At 44.4% G+C, this 19,203-nt stretch overlaps 3 protein-coding genes across 3 annotated transcripts in view; 2 read left to right on the top strand and 1 right to left on the bottom strand.

Annotated features, from left to right (window-relative positions):
* Positions 1–19,203, top strand: part of LOC134396310 (oocyte zinc finger protein XlCOF6-like) — a 211,820-nt gene that overhangs the window by 75,099 nt on the left and 117,518 nt on the right. The gene's annotated exons all lie outside the window — the stretch shown is intronic.
* Positions 1–19,203, top strand: part of LOC134396384 (zinc finger protein OZF-like) — a 253,426-nt gene that overhangs the window by 175,911 nt on the left and 58,312 nt on the right. The window lies entirely within an intron of this gene.
* Positions 8,387–18,395, bottom strand: LOC134396292 (zinc finger protein 271-like). The gene is made up of 3 exons (XM_063122727.1): positions 18,337–18,395; positions 17,150–17,239; positions 8,387–12,316 (listed from the first exon to the last, which is right to left on the bottom strand). Exon 3 carries the CDS (start codon positions 12,087–12,089, stop codon positions 9,156–9,158), a length of 2,934 nt encoding a protein of 977 aa, XP_062978797.1. The 5' UTR covers positions 12,090–12,316; positions 17,150–17,239; positions 18,337–18,395; the 3' UTR covers positions 8,387–9,155.

Below are 19,203 nucleotides of genomic sequence, written 5' to 3'. Positions count from 1 at the left end.
CTTTCTTGTCTGAATCACATTAAAAAGACAGCCAAGCACCCACATTTGTTTTGAATCTTCTGTAGAAGCTGCTGTTATTTCAAATAAAGGTTTAATATCAACTATTTATAAGATCCTTCAAATGCCATTATTGGATGAGTAAGTGGTACATTACTCCAGCAAGGCTTCAACTAATACATCCAAATTACAGTCAATATTGTTGGGAAAGGTGTGGTCACATTGGCTTGTATTGGGCCTGTTCAGAAGACACCTTAAACCATGGCTTTAACCATGGTGGTTAAGCCAGAAAGCCAGGCCACGTTCAGAAGACACCTTAAACCATGGCTTTAACCATGGTGGCTAAGCCAGAAAGCCAGGCCATGTTCAGAAGACACCTTAAACCATGGCTTTAACCATGATGGTTAAGCCAGAAAGCCAGGCCATGTTCAGAAGACACCTTAAACCATGGCTTTAACCACAGTGGTTAAGCCAGAAAGCCAGGCCATGTTCAGAAGACACCTTAAACCATGGCTTTAACCACGGTGGTTAAGCCAGAAAGCCAGGCCATGTTCAGAAGACACCTTAAACCATGGCTTTAACCATGATGGTTAAGCCAGAAAGCCAGGCCATGTTCAGAAGACACCTTAAACCATGGCTTTAACCATGATGGTTAAGCCAGAAAGCCAGGCCATGTTCAGAAGACACCTTAAACCATGGCTTTAACCACAGTGGTTAAGCCAGAAAGCCAGGCCATGTTCAGAAGACACCTTAAACCATGGCTTTAACCACGGTGGTTAAGCCAGAAAGCCAGGCCATGTTCAGAAGACACCTTAAACCATGGCTTTAACCATGGTGGTTAAGCCAGAAAGCCAGGCCATGTTCAGAAGACACCTTAAACCGTGGCTTTAACCATGGTGGTTAAGCCAAAAAGCCAGGCCATGTTCAGAAGACACCTTAAACTGTGGCTTTAACCATGGTGGTTAAGCCAGAAAGCCAGGCCATGTTCAGAAGACACCTTAAACCATGGCTTTAACCACGGTGAATAAGGCTTTTTGCTTTATTCACTATGGTTAAAGCCATGGTTTAAGGTATCTTCTGAACAGGGCCACTCTTTATTGATTTTTATTTATTACATTTTTATACCGCCCAATAGCCGAAGCTCTCTGGGCGGTTCACAAACTCTCATCTTTGGTGGGAATGTTTTACCATGCGGGAGTTTTGGAGCAGGGTTGCTGATTGCTGTCAGGAATGTCTTCACATTAGACCGTTGGTAGTCTGAAAGCAATGCTGTTTTATTATTATTATTATTTATTTATTTATATAGCACCATCAATGTACATGGTGCTGTACAGAGTAAAACAGTAAATAGCAAGACCCTGCCGCATAGGCTTACATTCTAATAAATGTTTTGTCATTTTGAACGTAATAATCCTGGATTCCTGCATTAAAATCTTCTTAACTTTTAGCAGCAAGATGGTTGATAGCCAAATATTAGAAAGATCGTAAAGGGCTTCAGATTCCGGCTGAACATCAGAAAAAACTTCCTGACTGTTAGAACAGTACGACAATGGAACCAGTTACCTAGGGAGGTTGTGGGCTCTCCCACACTAGAGGCCTTCAAGAGGCAGCTGGACAACCATCTGTCAGGGATGCTTTAGGGTGGATTCCTGCACTGAGCAGGGGGGTTGGACTCGATGGCCTTTTAGGCCCCTTCCAACTCTACTATGAATTTATGAATCTATATTGAAAGTTGGTACCAGAGAGTATGGCAGATAGCGTTCCTAGAGAAATTGATCTAGGGATTAAGAGTTGTGAGTAATGAAATAAGGTGTAGTAAACAACTAAATGGTTAAGGTTAAACTAGGCAGAAATAGGAATTGAATGTAAATGAATGATATTATTTGACATTTAGCCAGAACTAAAGAAAAAGGAAATTGTTTTCAAAAATTAAAAAAGAAATCAAAGATTTTCTTATGCAATTGTTTACACCTGCAAACTTATGTATGTCTAGTAACTAGAAGTCTCCAACGCAACCCACTAAAGAGCAGTAGATTAATAAAAGCTAGGATGCTATGAGTATGTATAAACTTACTCAGCAAGTGCAGCAAGCAAGAAATCCTAATATGAAGAATGATATTATGATACTATAGGTTTCATTTATTTCCTATGCGGAAGCACTTCAAACTCTTGATAAAGTTCCAACAAAATACAGTTGCCTTTATTTTTCTTGTATTGATTAATGGCATATACCTGCTCAGACATCTTTTCTGTTATAGAATTACATAGGTCATTTCATTGCAGATGCCCTATAAAAATATCAGTTAGATCTAGGATTTATAATTAGTGAATCCCTTTGTTTCTTTAGGGATTTTGATTTATTGTTATGTATGTTGTTCTTCATTTTGTTGTCTTTATTTTATTTATTTATTTATTTATTTATTACATTTTTATACCACCCAATAGCCGAAGCTCTCTGGGCGGTTCACAAAAATTAAAACCATAATAAAACAACCAACAGGTTAAAAACACAAATACAAAATACACTATCAAAAGCACAACCAGGATAAAACCACGCAGCAAAATTGATATAAGATTAAAATACAGAGTTAGAACTGTAACATTTAAATTTGAGTTAAAATTAAGTGCTAAAATACTGAGAAAATAAAAAGGTCTTCAGCTGGTGACAAAAAGAGTACAGTGTAGGAGCCAGGCGGACCTCTCTGGGAAGCTCATTCCAAAGCCGGGGTGCCACAGCGGAGAAAGCCCTGCTCCTAGTAGCCACCTGCCTCACTTCCTTTGGCAGGGGCTCACGGAGAAGGGCCCCTGTAGATGATCTTAAGGTCCAGGCAGGTACATATGGGAGGAGGCGTTCCTTCAGATAGCCTGGCCCCAAACCGTTTAGGGCTTTGAATGTCAATACCAGCACTTTGAATCGGGCCCAGACCTGGACTGGCAGCCAATGAAGTTGTAAAAGGACTGGCGTAATGTGATCTCGCCGGTCAGTCCCTGTTAGTAAACGGGCTGCCCTGTTTTGTACCAGCAGAAGCTTCCAGACCGTTTTCAAAGGCAGCCCAATGTATAACGCATTACAGTAATCCAAACGAGAGGTTATCAGAGCATGGACAACTGTAGCTAGCTATCAATAACTTCAATAAAAATAAAATAAAATTTCATGATTAAAAAAAGAAGCTTAGTTTAAGGAATGGAGGTTTAATTTACTGACCACCTGTCCTGTCCTGAGCCTTGTCCATGGGGCAGGAGGCTGAAAACAAGTGTACCACATGAACTGCTGTTGCTCATCTCACAATGATGTCATGACTAGAATCCCGAGGGAGGGGTGCAGTTATTATTATATTTATTTGCATCCCACCGTTTGCCTAACTCTGGGCCTGAAGGCGGCCTTACAAAATTTAAAACGTATACATTTTAAAACCTAGGAAAAGAAATGTACAAAAAAAATTTAAAATCACAATATTAAAACATTAAACGTTTAAAATACACGACAATTTTACAGGTCCTTAACATAGACGGAGGCCCAGATTATTCTCCAAAGGGCTGCCGGAACAAAGAAGTGTTTGCCTGCTTCCGAAAGCATATCAAGGAGGGAGCCAACCTAGCTTCCCTGGGAAGAGAGTTCCAAAGCACTGGAGCAGCCACCGAGAAGGCCCTGTCCCGCGCTCCCACAAAGCACACCTGTGAAGATGGTGGGACTGAAAGAAGGGCTTCCCCAGAAGATCTAAAAGCACAGGCAGGCTCATAAGGGAGAATACGGTCTTTCAGATAACCTGGACTCAAGCCAGTTGTATCCCCTTGCTTACGGCAGCAGGTGACTGGAATGTTTCACCACTTCCTACGGCCTAGCAGTATTGTTTCAACCAATCCTTTATTGTTTCAACCAATGGTTACAACAAGCATAATAAAAACCATGCTAAAACAACTCATACATTCTGAAAGGTCAGCAATTTTGCTCTCTGCATTTGGGCTGTGAGAGTGAAGTTGGCCATTGCCAATACGACAGTGTTGTTACTGCATGTAAACAAAAAGTCTATTCTTTCTGAATTGGACCAGCTGGACTTATTCTCAAAAAAGAATCTTAAATATTTAGAATGAATTTGAGGATAGGGCAAATAATGAGGCAGAGCCTTTGCCACTACGACAAGGGAAGAATCTTGAGGCATAAGGAATTTTATTAAAATGCCCTTCTAGCACTGCTGCTAGATCATCCCTTGCACGATTAAAGATGCAACAAATAAAAGGCTTTCATTTGTTGCATCTTTAATCGTGCAAGGGATGATCTAAGACGAGGGTTAGAAATTAGTGTCAGGTCACGTTCACATTCAAATTTAAGCTTAGTCTCTGCAAACCGAGGTGCTATCTTATTACTTGAGACTGCACAGAGATCTATTTGAATAGAAACATTGCAGACCTCTCCTTAAAGACCTCTTTGCTGTGAGCTAAATTCAGAGTAGTATTGAGAAGAAAAACCATAATGAATTTGAGGAATCAGTTTCTGAAACCGAGATGATGTATTTGATGAATTGACTCTCATTTGCTCTAAAAGACACAATTTAGGTAATCTGGTTGAAGGGGAAAAATAAGCCTTGAGCCAGGTAAGGCCTAGCTATAACGGCTGGTTTCATGGCAGCAGGGAATTAAGATATTACGAGAGAAAGCACTGAAGTTTGAGGATTTGCGTTAAGAGAAATTCACTATTCTCTCCCTGCCCTCTTGAACTGCCCCATCTATCTCTATTTTCAGTTTCTTGCCACATGGACATTGCTCAGGGCATGTCAAGAGGTCAGTAAATGAAACATGAATCTCTGAAACTAACCTGAAGTCCTCAAGTGTGGCGGAGGATTCTATCCCATGTCCAGCGTAAAAGTAAAATTCAATTGTCAATCTCTCAATCATGCATGCACAACAGCCCTGTGAGGTAGGTTAGACCGAGAGTCGGGGACGGGCCCACAGTCACCCAGTGAGCTTCATGGCCGGGTGGAGACTAGAGCCTGGATCTCCTGAGTCCAAGTCCAACATTTTAACCGCTACGCTACACCAATGGAGCACCTGCTTTGCATGCAGAAGGTGGCTGGTTCAGTCCCGAAAGGGTGCATGTTTAGCCTGGAGAAGAGAAGGCTGAGGGGAGACATGAGCGCACTCTTCAAATACTTGAAAGGTTGTCACACAGAGGAGGGTCAGGGTGTCTTCTTGATCATCCCAGAGTTCAGGACATGGAATAATGGGCTCAAGTTCCAGGAAGCCAGTTTCCGGCTGAACATCAGGAAAAACGTCCTGACTGTTAGAGCGGTACAACAATGGAACCCATGACCTAGGGAGGTGGTGGGCTCTCCCGCCCTAGAGGCCTTCAAGAGGCAGCTGGGCAGTCACCTATCAGTGATGCTTTAAGGTGGATTCCTGCAATGATCAGGGGTTTGGACTCAATGGCCTTATAGGCCCCTTCCAGCTCTATGATTCGATGTCCATTTGATCGAGTTGTGTACATGGGAAGGAACTGGATGCCATCTTGTCCTTTGTTTGAGGCAGAAAAATGTCATGGGTTTGGCCAGAGTTCACCCCCATACACTTACACAGTGCTGCCGGCACAATATGAGTGAGACATGTTCCCCAGTAGAGTTACTGTAATGTTATACATAGGGCCATCCTCAAAGACTTTTAAGAAGCTTCAGTTGGTATCGAACACAAGAGCTACCTTTTAAAGTGTTGCAGCACGGTTTAAGCACATCATGGCCCAAATGGTTGACTGTTCATTACAGACTGTGATGTTACACATCTGTATAACCTATCTATGATTGTGGTTATGTATTCTTGTTATATGATGTGTTTTATGGTGATTATTTCTATGGGGTCAGTGAGATGAGTGGCAGGACAAATGGTGGATTTGAAAATGTAGATTTGAAAACGCCAAGCGTACAGAGGGGTTTGTGTGAAGTGTATCTGCTCTATAAACGGTGTGCCATGCTTGAGTGAGACAAGAGATGGACTTGATTAGATAAGATAAGATAGGATAGAGACAGGGACTACATGATAAGAGGTCTAGGACTTATTATTATTTATATAGCACCATCAATTTACATGTTTCTGTACATAGTGAAAGAATAAAACAGCAACATCCTGCCACAAAGGCTTACATTCTAATAAAATCATAATAACAAAATAAGAGAGGTAAGAGAATGCACCAAATAGGTTCAGGGGACAATAAAACTAACAGTGTAAAAGTAAGAACAGAGTCAAGTTCTAAAAGCTGTAGAGAAAAGAAAAGTTTTCAATTGAGCATTAAAAACAGTAATTGAACTCGTGTTCCTCTAACTCACGAGGTTTGAGTTAGAGATTGTCCATTTTGAGAGATATAGCGAGGATCCTCCCCGAGTGCAGGACACGGAATAACGGGCTCAAGTTAAAGGAAGCCAGATTCCAGCTGGACATCAGGAAAAACTTCCTCACAGAGCAGTACGACAATGGAATCAGTTACCTAGGGAGGTTGTGGGCTCTCCCACACTAGAGGCCTTCAAGAGGCAGCTGGACAAGCATCTGTCAGGGATGCTTTAGGGTGGATTCCTGCATTGAGCAGGGGGTTGGACTCGATGGCCTTGTAGGCCCCTTCCAACTCTGCTATTCTATGATTCTGTGATTCTATGATCCGTGGTGATTGTGTTGTGATTGAGTGCGTAATCTGGAGAATTGCGTATTAGAGAACGTACATACCTGAATGGAACCATTAAGTGTTACTTATTTACTATTCAACAACTTATTGCTGTAATTAATAGTTTTATTTGTTTATACAAATCCTTCTGCTCGTGGCTTCTGTTCTTCCAGTTAGGAGAGTCCATGTGCAGAGTGCCTCCAGAGGCCTAAACGATAATGGAGCCAAACAGGGAGGGGTTTCGGGCAATGCAGGTGAGACGTTCCTAGCAATGGCTCCTTTTCTTTGCATCAGCTTAAAAGAAGCCGTGTGACTGTTAAGACTCCTCCTCCGGGCTCCTTGACAGACAATGGCATTTGGACTTTCAGCAAGGCCGCTGTCCAAACAGGGCAGCAATGCTCAGCCCTCCAAGATGATGCTTCAATCTGAGTGACTCGTCTGCAAATTCTTCCCCAACTCAGGCCGTTTCTACACCTGCCTTTTTTCCAGGGATCCTCGCGGGATCATCCCTCTGCATGCAAATGACACACAGGGGGGATCCCGGGAGCAGGCAGGGATGATCCCTCCATTTTCCGGGGGAAATCCTTAGGTGTAGAAAGGGCCTCAGTCATGTTCTCATGGAATGCTCCCAGCCTCTCAGGAGCGAGCCGGGGGACTAAAGCAACTCCTGCCTGCTCTGCGAACGCTGACAGAGAAAAGCTCACACAGATTCTGACATTCCACAGGCGAAGTAGGCCAAAAATCTTCTAGATTTTTTCTAGACTTTTCAGTGGGCCTTGTAGCTACAAACTACAAGGCCCAATGAAGTGCTGAAACTATTCCGTGACACTGGCCATGTGTTAAGATCTTATCCTGGGACTCTTCTCTTCTCTTCTCCAGAAGGACATAGACAAGCTGGAGCGTGTTCAGAGGGCAACCAGGATGATCAGGGGTCTGGAAACAAAGCCCTATGAAGAGAGACTGAAAGGACTGGGCATGTTTAGCCTGGAGAAGAGAAGAATGAGGGGAGACATGATAGCACTCTTCAAATACTTAAAAGGTTGTCACACAGAGGAGGGCCAGGATCTCTTCTCAATCCTCCCAGAGTGCAGGACACGGAATAACGGGCTCAAGTTACATGAAGCCAGATTCCAGCTGGACATCAGGAAAAACTTCCTGACTGTTAGAGCAGTACGACAATGGAACCAGTTACCTAGGGAGGTCATGGGCTCTCCCACACTAGAGGCCTTCAAGAGGCAGCTGGACAACCGTCTGTCAGGGATGCTTTAGGGTGGATTCCTGCACTGAGCAGGGGGTTGGACTCGATGGCCTTGTAGGCCCCTTCCAACTCTGCGATTCTATGATTCTATGATTCTATCCCCCCTGAAAGATGGGTATGCAATGCCTCCAAATTTTCCATTTCTTCTGTGGCCTCCTGGGCCATCTCCCACACTGTGCAAGGGGATCATCCAACACTCTGGATATGTTGGCAGCTAGAAGGGAGCTCTAAAGGGAAGGAAGAACCTGTGGAAAGCCAGTGTGGTGTAGCAGCTAAGGTGTTGGACTGGGAGTCGGGAGATCCGGGTTCTAGTCCCCACTCAGCCACGGAAACCCACTGGGTGTCTTTGAGCCAGTCACAAACTCTCAGCCCAACCTACCTCACAGGGTTGTTGTTGTGAGGATAACATGGAGAGGAGAAGGAGGATGTACACCGCCTTGGGTTCATTGGAGGGGTGGGTGGGAAAGGTGGGACATAAATGCAATAATAAATAAAAATAAATTCCCCACTCTGCCAGATCATAAAGATTTAAAGCAATGGAAGGGGGTGCAGCTGGACAGAACAAAATGGAAACCACATGGAAACAGAATATTTATTAAAACATTTATATCCTGCCCTATTACCACTGGGATCTCAGGGCGACATACAGATAAATATAGAGGGAGACAATTAATATTCTAATGTGTCTGGTGAATAAACATTCCAAGATCTGTCCGTACACCAGGCATTCAGATAGGCTTTTCAATGTACATTAATCCCCCCTGCAAACCCCTCTCATTCTATGTCTTTAAATGATTTCTCTAGCATGCCAACGGTTTCATTTATAGCAAGATTTCTACTCCCTAAAGCACGTTGCACAGTGTGCGTCTGTGTGTGACACATATGCACAGCCACTTGGGCAGTCATGAAATTGAATGCTCTGATGTCTATTAAGGTTGTTTTTATGAGAACAACTGTATTAGGAGCATTTCTACTGATTCTCCCTTACATAAGCAATTAAACCTTTGTGTGAAATGAAAGGTGTGCTCCACCTTTCATTTTACAATCTAAACCCTTAAAATAGTTTCTCCTGACACGAGCCCGTAAACGGAGTCAAATTGCTCCAAGGGAGCAGTTAACAAAGGAAAAGTCTGGGGGAAGGACGTATGTTCTGGCTGACCTTGATTCAGCAGTTGGGGCTTCCACCACAAAAATGAGTAGGCCCTTCCTCGTGAGTACACACTAGACAAAATGCTTATTGGTGGTCCCATCTGGGTCTTTCTACACATAAATAGGCCCTTTTTCCAGCGTAGCTCCTGGACAAAATGGTATTCTGGGTGTCAGGAGATCTCTCCCATCACGACTTTGAGTATCCCACCTGATACACTGCAATTGGTGCTCTGTTGATCCCTGGGAAGTGGGAGGACAGTTTGCACTGATGACTGGGCTTAGGACAGGGTTGAATGGGGCGTTGGGAACCACAGGTGAGGCACCGCTCCCACGGGATCCCTCATGCTGCCCCAGGACTACTGTACGAGAAGGGTGTTCCAGGGTGTCACTCTCTCTGTGAGTTTTTTGATGTGAAATCAGGGATTCCATTGGATTGAAAATCTTTCCACACCCCAGGTAGTCAATTGATTTGTCCCCTGTGTTTGTTCTTTGATGGTTGAGAAGGTCAGCACTTTCAATGGAATCTTTGCTACACTCCAGGCGTTTAAATGGGTACCCTTCTGTGTGAATTATCTCACGAGTAGTAAGGCTTCGCTCGTAACTGAAATCCTTTCCACAGCATGAACATTCAAACGGTTTCTCCCCCGTGTGAATTCTCTGATGTGAAGCAATCTCATTGTTCCGGTTGAAGCCGTTCCTACATTCCAGGCATTCATATGGTTTCTCCTCTATGTGACTTCTTTGATGAGAATTAAGTTTTGATATCTGGCTGAAGCCCTTTCCGCATTGTAGACATTTATATGGTTTCTCACCCGAGTGTATTCTTTGATGGGACAGAAGGTCAGAACTCTGCCTGAAGCTCTTTCCACACTCCAGGCATTGAAATGGTTTCTCATCTGTGTGAGTTCTCTGATGTGAAACAAGGTCACTTTTCTGTCTAAAGCTCTTTCCACACTGCAGGCATTTAAATGGTTTTTCACCTGTGTGAGTTCTTTGATGTGAAACAAGGGACTTTGTCTGGCTAAATCTCTTTCCACACTGCAGGCATTCAAATGGTTTCTCTCCTGTGTGTGTTCTCTGATGCAAAACAAGATCACGCTTCCGGTGGAAGCCCTTTTCACACTCCAGGCATTTAAATGGTTTCTCCCCAGTGTGAATTCTTTGATGGGAATTAAGAGCTGGGGTATGTCTGAAGCTCTTTCCACACACCAGGCATTTATACGGTCGTTCCTCTGTGTGAACTGTTTGATGGATTTTAAGGGAAGAGGCCTGATTGAAACTCTTTCCACACTCCAGACATGTAAATGGTTTCTCACCTGTATGAGTCCTTTGATGTACGTGGAGGGCACACTTCCGGCTGAATTTCTTTCCACACTCCAAGCATTGAAATGGTTTTTCGCCTGAGTGGATTCTCTGATGGGCAGTAAATGCCCCCCTCCAACGAAATGCTTTTCCACACTCCGGGCAGTCAAATGGTTTCTCCCCTGTGTGTGTTCTTTGATGGGCGAGAAGGTCAGCATTGTCCCTGAAACTCTTTCCACACTCTAGGCATTTAAATGGTTTTTCTCCTGTGTGCATTCTCTGATGATATTGAAGGGCACCCTTCTGACTGAATGTCTTTCCACACTCCAAGCACTTAAATGGTCTATCCCCTAAGTGGATTTTTTCATGGACAGTAAGTGTCCCCCTCTGACTAAATGCCTTTCCACACTTCAAACAGATAAATGGTTTCTCCCCTGTGTGCGTTCTTTGATGGTTGAGAAGGACAGCACTGTCCCTGAAACTCTTTCCACACTCCAGGCATTTAAATGGCTTCTCTCCTGTATGAATTCTCTGGTGATGAGTAAGGCTTCGCTCATGACAGAAACTTCTTCCACACTCCAGGCATTTAAATGGCTTCTCTCCTGTATGAGTTCTTTGATGAATAGTAAGGCTTTCCTGGTAATTGAAACTCTTTCCACACTCCAGACAGTTAAATGGTTTTTCCCCTGTGTGAGTTCTTTGATGTACTTGAAGGTTACACTTCCGGCTGAATTTCTTTCCACATTCCAAGCACTGAAATGGTTTCTCCCCCGAGTGGATTCTCTGATGGACAGTAAGTGCCCAGCTCCAACGAAATGCTTTTCCACACTCCAGGCAGTCAAATGGTTTCTCACCTGTATGTGTTCTTTCATGTTTGAGAAGTTCAGTACTGTCCCTGAAACTCTTTCCACACTTCATACATTCAAACGGTTTCTCTCCTGTGTGAATTCTCTGATGGGAATTAAGCTTATCCTTCTGGTTGAAGCTCTTTCCACACTCTAGACATTTATATCGTTTCTCATCTGTATGAGTTCTTTGATGGAGACTAAGGAGAGAAGCCTGACTGAAACTCTTTCCACACTCAAGACACTTAAATGGTTTCTCCCCTGTGTGAGTTCTTTGATGGACTCGAAGACCACCACTCTGGCGGAATCTCCGTCCACATTCCATGCATTTAAATGGTTTCTCCCCTGAGTGGATTCTCTGGTGGACAGTAAGTGTCTGCCTCCACCTAAATGCTTTCCCACACTCCACACAGTCAAATGGTTTCTCCCCTGTGTGTGTTCTTTGATGGGCGAGAAGGTCTGTACTCTGCCGGAAACTCTTTCCACACTCAAGGCATTTAAATGGGTTCTCTTCTGTGTGAATTCTCTGATGAGTAGTAAGGCCTCCCTTGTACCTGAAACTCTTTCCACACTCCAGACATTTAAATGACCTTTCCCCTGTGTGAGTTCGTTGATGTACTTGAAGGTTACAGTTCCGGCTGAATTTCTTTCCGCATTCCAAGCACTGAAATGGTTTCTCTCCTGAGTGTATTCTCTGATGGACAGTAAGTCCCCCACTCCACCTAAATGCTTTCCCACACTCTAGACATTCAAAGGGTTTCTCACCTGTATGAATTCTTTGATGGGTGCGAAGGTCAGCATTGTCCCTGAAACTCTTTCCACACTCAAAGCATTTATATCGTTTCTTTGCTGTACGGGTTTTACAATGGTCATCAAGGGTGGATTTACAATTAAACATTTTTCCACACAAAGAACACTTCTCTCTCTCTTTCCTTCAGTTGGTTTTTGTTGTACTATCATTACATGGAGATCAGAATCTAGACATTTTTTCTTTCTTTCTTTGCTTTTTTTCTGGGTGGTTTATCCCATCTCAATTCCCAACATTCTCCAAAAAGTCTGGCCACTTATCGATTTCCTTGGACACTTGATGTGCTCTTTTATTTATTTTCTTTTGTACATCACCAGCTGAAAGAAAAAGGGAAGCAGAACATGAGTGCAAAGAAGAATCAACTTGATGTTCCCACTCCTTAGAAGGGAACACATCAGTTCCCTAAAGCTAAAGTAAGATCTGTAGCAAGGACATCAAAGAGAATTTAAGAGAAACTAGGAAGGCTGAAACCCTAGCAGAGTTCATTTTAAAAGTTATATATTCTCCTTCCCCATTGAGGAAAGCAGGCATGAAAAGTTCAGGGAGCCATCTCAAAAGGCAACATTCACTTCAGTTTAGCTGAGCTCAAGGAACACAAATGGAGGAGGTGCAGAGTGAATCAAAGTACTTTCCAAGGTCTCATGCACTTCAGTTCTGTAAGGTTATTGCAGCATCCATGCATTGAAATTCAGGAGTATTTGCCCAATTCCTCCAGAAACCAAACAAGGAAGAGGGGCAGCTCTCTGTTTAACAAGGCCAAGATCTAGGCAAGTCAACAGTTCACAAAAAGGCTTACATGATCCTAAGTAATGAGCCTCGAGGCACGGCTCTCCACACTCTTGTTTTTCCCTAGATCGTGCCGCTGTGGTTCTATCATGCCCCCATCCCACTCCATTCTCCTCATCCTACAAAATCAGGCACTCAACTTCCTGTCACTTGACTAGATGCTCCAATGAATATCCTATCAGGGAGAGGTGTATTTCTATCAGGAAGAGATGAATTATGTCTAGTCACAATTTCTAGTGAACATCAAATAATATTGGAGTAAAGTGCTCCAAACACTGGATTCCTGACACCAATATGGCAGCAGTCACCTGTGTGAGATGCACTATACAAACCATCCTCAAGGGCAGCCCCATGTAGAACACAGTGCAGTAGCCCAACCTTAACATTGGCAAGGCACATGGACAGTGTCAAAGAGCCATGAGGAGAGAGCTGCTGTGCAGGAGAACTAAAAGACCCTAAACGCCACATTGTGCTGAGGGGCATAGAAGAGAACCACCAACTGTCTGAGGGAGTCCTCTGATTTCTAGGCTAGGCAGTTTCATGATATTTCTAAGGACCCACCTGTCAATGGCTCTTGGACAAGCAGCTCTTTGTAGAATCATAGAACAGCAGAGTTGGAAGGGGCCTACAAGGCCATCGAGTCCAACCACCTGCTCAATGCAGGAATCCACCCTAAAGCATCCCTGACAGATGGTTGTCCAGCTGCCTCTTGAATGCCTCTAGTGTGGGAGAGCCCACAACCTCCCTAGGTAACTGATTTCATTGTCGTACTGCTCTAACAGTCAGGAAGTTTTTCCTGATGTCCAGCTGGAATCTGGCTTCCTTTAACTTGAGCCCATTATTCAGTGTCCTGTACTCTGGGAGGATCGAGAAGAGATCCTGGCCCTCCTCTGTGTAACAACCTTTTAAGTATTTGAAGAGTGCTCTCCCCTCAATCTTCTCTTCTCCAGGCTAAACATGCTCAGTTCTTTCAGTCTCTCTTCGTAGGGCTTTGTTTCCAGACCCCTGATCATCCTGGTTGCCCTCCTCTGAACACGCTCCAGCTTGTCTGCGTCCTTCTTGAATTGTCATTTTCTTCAAGCCAGATGATGAAGTTGGCTTGGGGCATCAAAGGCCCTTCTTAGTAGGAGAACAAAAACAGGAGAACCAGTGTGGTGCAATGGCTAAAGTGTTGGACTGGGAGTTGGGAGATCGAATTTCTAGGCCCCACTCAGTCATGGAAACCCACTGGGTAACTTTGGCCCAATCACAGACTCTCAGCCCAACCTGCCTCACAGGGCTGTTGTTGTGAGGATAAAATGAAGAGGAAGATTATGTATGCCACCTTGGGTTTCTTGGAGGAATAGATAGGCAGACTTCTCAGTGAAGCTGGAGGTTTTATTCTGCCTCCGCAGAATAAAACCTCCAGCTTTATTCATATTTATATTATTTGTTCTATCAGTAAAATTAAACCCGCTATTTAAACCGAAATTAACAGCTAACTCAACAGCATCTTTGGCAGTTTTTGGATTTCTATCCTGATCCCAACATTTTATATTTTGAAATATTTGATGAAGGAGCTGATCCAAAACTGTAAGCTCTTTCAGATCTTCTTTGGATTTATCTCTCTGTTCTCCATCATACATCCCATCCAAAAGACAAATTGAAAGGCAATATATTTCCAAACACAAAAGCCATTGGGGGGGATAGGATGCATCTGGAAACATCCATCTGATGCCTGATGGTTGTTCAGCTAGAACTAAGATACCATGAGGAAAAGAAGCCAGAGCTGTTTCCCTTACAGCCATATCTCAATATGAGGAAGGAAGGCCCAGCCTAGAGAAGCCCCCGCTTACACCATCCCACCACCTCCAAAGAAGTGCCACCTCTTATTTTATTTATTTATTATATTTATATCCCGCCTTTTTTTCTCCAAGGAACCCAAGGTGGCATACATAATCCTCCTCCTCTCCACTTTATCCTCACGACAACAACCCTGTGAGATAGGTTGGGCTGAGAGTCTGTGACTGGCCCAAAGTGGGTTTCCATGGCCAAGTGGGGACTAGAACCCGGATCTCCCCACTTCCAGTCTGACACCTTAGCCACTACACCACACTGCCTCTCTTATGGGTTTAAGGAACCAATAAGGCATATTGGACGTCTCTGGAACCCAGAGAGGGCGACAAAGAGCTGAAGCTTGAGTATCAGTGGGGACAACTAATCCAGATGAAAGTGGGCATTCCTGAGGGGTTTTTGCTTCTCAGTTTTCTGAGGTAGAAACTGGAGAAGGGTGGAACCTAGACAGGAACGTCACAAGTGGTGGCAAAGGTGGAGTCTGAACCCATGCCTGTAAAGAGAGTGGAGCCTCTTTGGGGATGTTAATAGATCACCTCAGAGGCAGGGATGCTGAAGAGGCTGAGGTAAATCCACCAAGACGTGCACATATAGAAATATTACCTCAGCACTTGGAATTTGAAAGAGAGGGCTGAGATGTAGCTGAGGGAAAGAGAGAGAGGGAAGCAGAGGCATAAAGAGATGCAGAGAAATTGAATTGGAACAATTTATACAACATTTATGCAAAAAGAGAAGAACAGAAAAGTGGAATTAGAAAAAAAAAAATAAAGCACCAAAGAGGAAGGCTCAAATTGGAGAAAGAGAAAATGTCGAGGGAGGATGAAAGGAGAACTGAAGAGGAAGACAAGCCTCCTAAATTACCCTCATGTGTCATTGGGGGATTTCCACAAGTGTTTTTCACCACATTTGAAGAAGCTGCTCATATAGTTACAAATTATTATATGAAATTTATCCCCTGTTTGATTAAAGGATAATTTTCTGAAGACTATAACAGCTTTCCTATGGATGAGGTAATAAACTCCGAAACCATTAAGACTGATGTATATCAAAGGCTTAGATATGGGCCAGAATTTGAGAAAGAGGTTTAGGAATACTATTATAACAGCATGTAAGTCCAAAACCTTTTCTACTTTTCTAGCTCCAAAACTTTATCAACTTTACAAATATATATTTGACACAGGTTCACTTTCCTCCTCATCATATGATGCTTATATTACAGTTATCCCTAAGCCTGGCAAGGACCACACTAACTGTGGTAATTATCGACCAATAACAGCATGTAAATCCTATGTGGGATTTTGTTATAAGCTTACAGATTACTTTGAGAAATGGATCGGTAGGGCTAATGATAAATCCAAAGAAGATCTGAAAGAGCTTATAGTTTTGGATCAGCTCCTTCATCAAATATTTCAAAATATAAAATTTTGGGATCAGGATAGAAAGATGCTGCCAAAGATGCTGTTGAGTTAGCTGTTAATTTCGGTTTAAATAGCGAGTTTAATTTTTCTGATAGAACAAATAATAAAAATATGAATAAAGCTGGAGGTTTTATTCTGCGGAGGCAGACTTGTCAGTGAAGCTGTTGCCTAGCAACCAAAGTGAAATGACAGGCGGGCGGACTGTGGGTCTCTGTTGCACAAATAATCCAGCTCAAACAACGACTTCACAGGCACATTAAGAACGATTGGAATTTAGAAATTTTAAAAACACAGGCACAAGAGCGTAATCGCCTTTTGAAGACGTCCCCAAAGAAAAAAATCTTTAAGAAGAATGGTCCGTTGTACAGGAAATGGCTGCTAAGAGATAGAGGGCAAACCTGTGAGGCAGAAAAGCAGTTGATTTCTGACTGTTAGAGCAGTACAGCAATGGAACCAGTTACCTAGGGAGTTTGTGGGCTCTCCCATACTAGAGGCATTCAAGAGGTAGCTGGACAACCGTCTGTCAGGGATGCTTTAGGGTGGATTCTTGCATTGGACTTGATGGCCTTGTAGGCCCCTTCCAACTCTACTATTCTATGATTGTTCCTCAACCCTACTGACAACAGTTGTTAAAGGTAGCTCATGAGGTACCCATAGCTGGACACATGAGCACTGGAAAAATGTGTAAATGGTTGGTTACCACTTTCTACCGGCCTATTATGTTTAAAGAAGATACTGAATACTATAAGTCCTGCGAGGTGTGTCAGTAAGTTGTGAAAGGAGGTGAACAGCTTTTCAGCTAATGCCCTTAACAGGGAAAAACTTTTATTGGATAACTGTGGATACTCAACCCTACACCATCCGGGAAGAAATAAGTTATAACACTGGTTGATTTTGCCACCCTTTCCCCCCAATACAGAAGCTTTTAGGAATATAGATGCCATGTCAGTAGCCAAACCTTTGTAAGGGTAGAGTTAGCCAGAATGACCCAGGCAAATATACTGGCCACATAGGTCCTTTCTGGCCACACCCTTGTGCAAGTAATGGAAACAACCTGAAGGAATCTTTCAGCCTCTACCAGGAAAAGGAAAAGAGATCCTCATCGACACGTACCTCTAATCCTCCCTCATGTCTTCCTCGTACAGAGAGCCTTCGATCCAGCAGAGCCAAATCCTCCTTGAAGAAGCCCACAGTCACCGGGAGCTGAAAAGAATAACAAAGAAAAAACACTAGGTGGTCATGTCTTTTTATGTATTTATTACAATGATTTCTATACCACTTCCCAGTGAGCTAGCTAAGCAGATTCCAGGAGTGATAAAAACAGAAAACATAACAGTAAAAAAATAATAATAGCAGGCTAATCACTAGTCAGCCGTCACCCTGCTGGCTGGGGCAGCCTTCAGGGAAATCCTACATGAAGAGGGGAGACGGGGACTGAAGGCACCTGACTCTTGTCAATGGGGAGCATGTCCCAAGGGCAGCGGCTGAGACACAAAGCGCTCTCTTGCAGCTACTCCTGAGGAGAACCTCAGGAAGATCAGGCACTGCCAGCAGTCCTCTTACTGGGAACCTCAAAATCCACCACTTTGAAAAAAGGCAGCTCTCGACATAGACGCTCTACAGATAAAAGTGTTTAATTTTGCGATCGATAACAATATTATTGTCCCCAACAGTGAATACTCGTTATCGGCTCCTGGCGAAGGATCGTGGTCTCCGAAACATTGAGCTTTTTAAATCACAAATCTATCTCTCCCCCCCCCCCCCCCGCCAACAATACCATTAAAGATGTATTATCCTGCATAGCACCAGGGTTAGTCTCTTTTCCCTGTATCGCTTAGTGGTGCTTTTTTCTCCTTTTTCCACATCTCCAGGACCTCAAGATCCACCTCTTTGAAAAATCCAAACAGGATCTTCATTAACCCTCATACAAATAAATAAATAAATAAATCCGTAGTGGGGGGTGGGGCGCCAGGGGAGGGAGGCTGCACCGCACGGACCTCCTCCTGCGCCTTTTTCTGAGAGTGGCCTTTCTCCCCTCCCCACCCCGCAAGAGGCTCTTTGCTCTGCCCCAAACCTCCCCACGACCCGATCAATACGGCCCCTACACCCACCCACCCCGCCGCCATAGGGCCTGGGTGGATCTCTAAGCGGATCATCCAATAGCAACCATGCAGATCTCTGGGCCCCGCGTGGCGACTAGGCTGCAAAGATCAACCCCCCTTCTCCCCCCACCCCACCCCACTGGTGCCTCCCTCCTCCTCTCCCACCCCCAGCAATGCAGCCCCCCTCCCCATCCTCACCTAAACCTCACATGGCCGATTTCCCTTCCTGGAAAACAAAGGGGGGGGGCATTTCCCAGTGACTCCCCCCTTCCCAATTGTGGAACTTCCTGCCTCTCTAGGAAACCGTCCTCGGCTCCTTTAACCCTTGGGTGTGGGGACTGAGAGGCCGAAGCTGGGCTTCTTTGCGAGGAGGGGAGGCGGGTCCGTGGGGGGACGGGCAAAGAAGGGAGGGGGCTGCATTGTCGGGGGTGGGAGAGAAGGAGGGCGGCAGCAATGCTTTGGCTTTGCGTAGGTGTGTGGGTGTAGGGGGGCGGGGCGGGAGGAAACATTGCCAGAGCCCGTGCCAGACTATTTTGCGCCCTAGGCAAGGTGAGCTACTTTCACACACACACCCCCAAAAAGTGCCAACTTTGATTTTTGAGAACATATGTTTCCTGGAAAAAATAAGAAGCACAAAACTTGAAACTGCTAAATTTATTTTAAAGTGCAAGAAATACGTCATGCCAATTATAGCAAACAAATTTGAAAGGAAAGTCTATGGGCCTAAAATGCATTATTTAATAGGAATATCACCTCCAAATCCTCCCCTCAACTCGCGCACGGACGCACGCACACACTCAGCATCACTCAAACAAACACACGCATGAACACATGCATTCGCTCAAAGACCCCATGATGCACCCCATTCACCCATACTTTCTCTCTCTCTTCCAGGAGCATTCCGGAAGTCCGAACGTGGAGCCGCCCCACCCCAGCGTCCCAGGTTTTGCTTCAGCTGGGCGGGCGCGGGGCGCCATCTCGCCCGCCCAGGCCCAGCTGAATCCTCAGGCTGGGCTGGCTCACAGCCAGCAACGCACATGAGTGCTGCGCTGTGCCTGGCGCCCC

This window comes from Elgaria multicarinata, chromosome 3 (assembly GCF_023053635.1).
Source record: "Elgaria multicarinata webbii isolate HBS135686 ecotype San Diego chromosome 3, rElgMul1.1.pri, whole genome shotgun sequence".
Taxonomy (NCBI): Eukaryota; Metazoa; Chordata; class Lepidosauria; order Squamata; family Anguidae; genus Elgaria; species Elgaria multicarinata.
Note: the sequence above shows the minus strand (reverse complement) of the source record. Positions and strands in the feature narration are given on the sequence as shown.

What these genes read in the sequence shown, in the direction of transcription:
- LOC134396292 (XM_063122727.1), bottom strand. Translation starts at nt 12,089, where the DNA reads ATGTTTAATTGTAAATCCACCCTTGATGACCATTGTAAAACCCGTACA.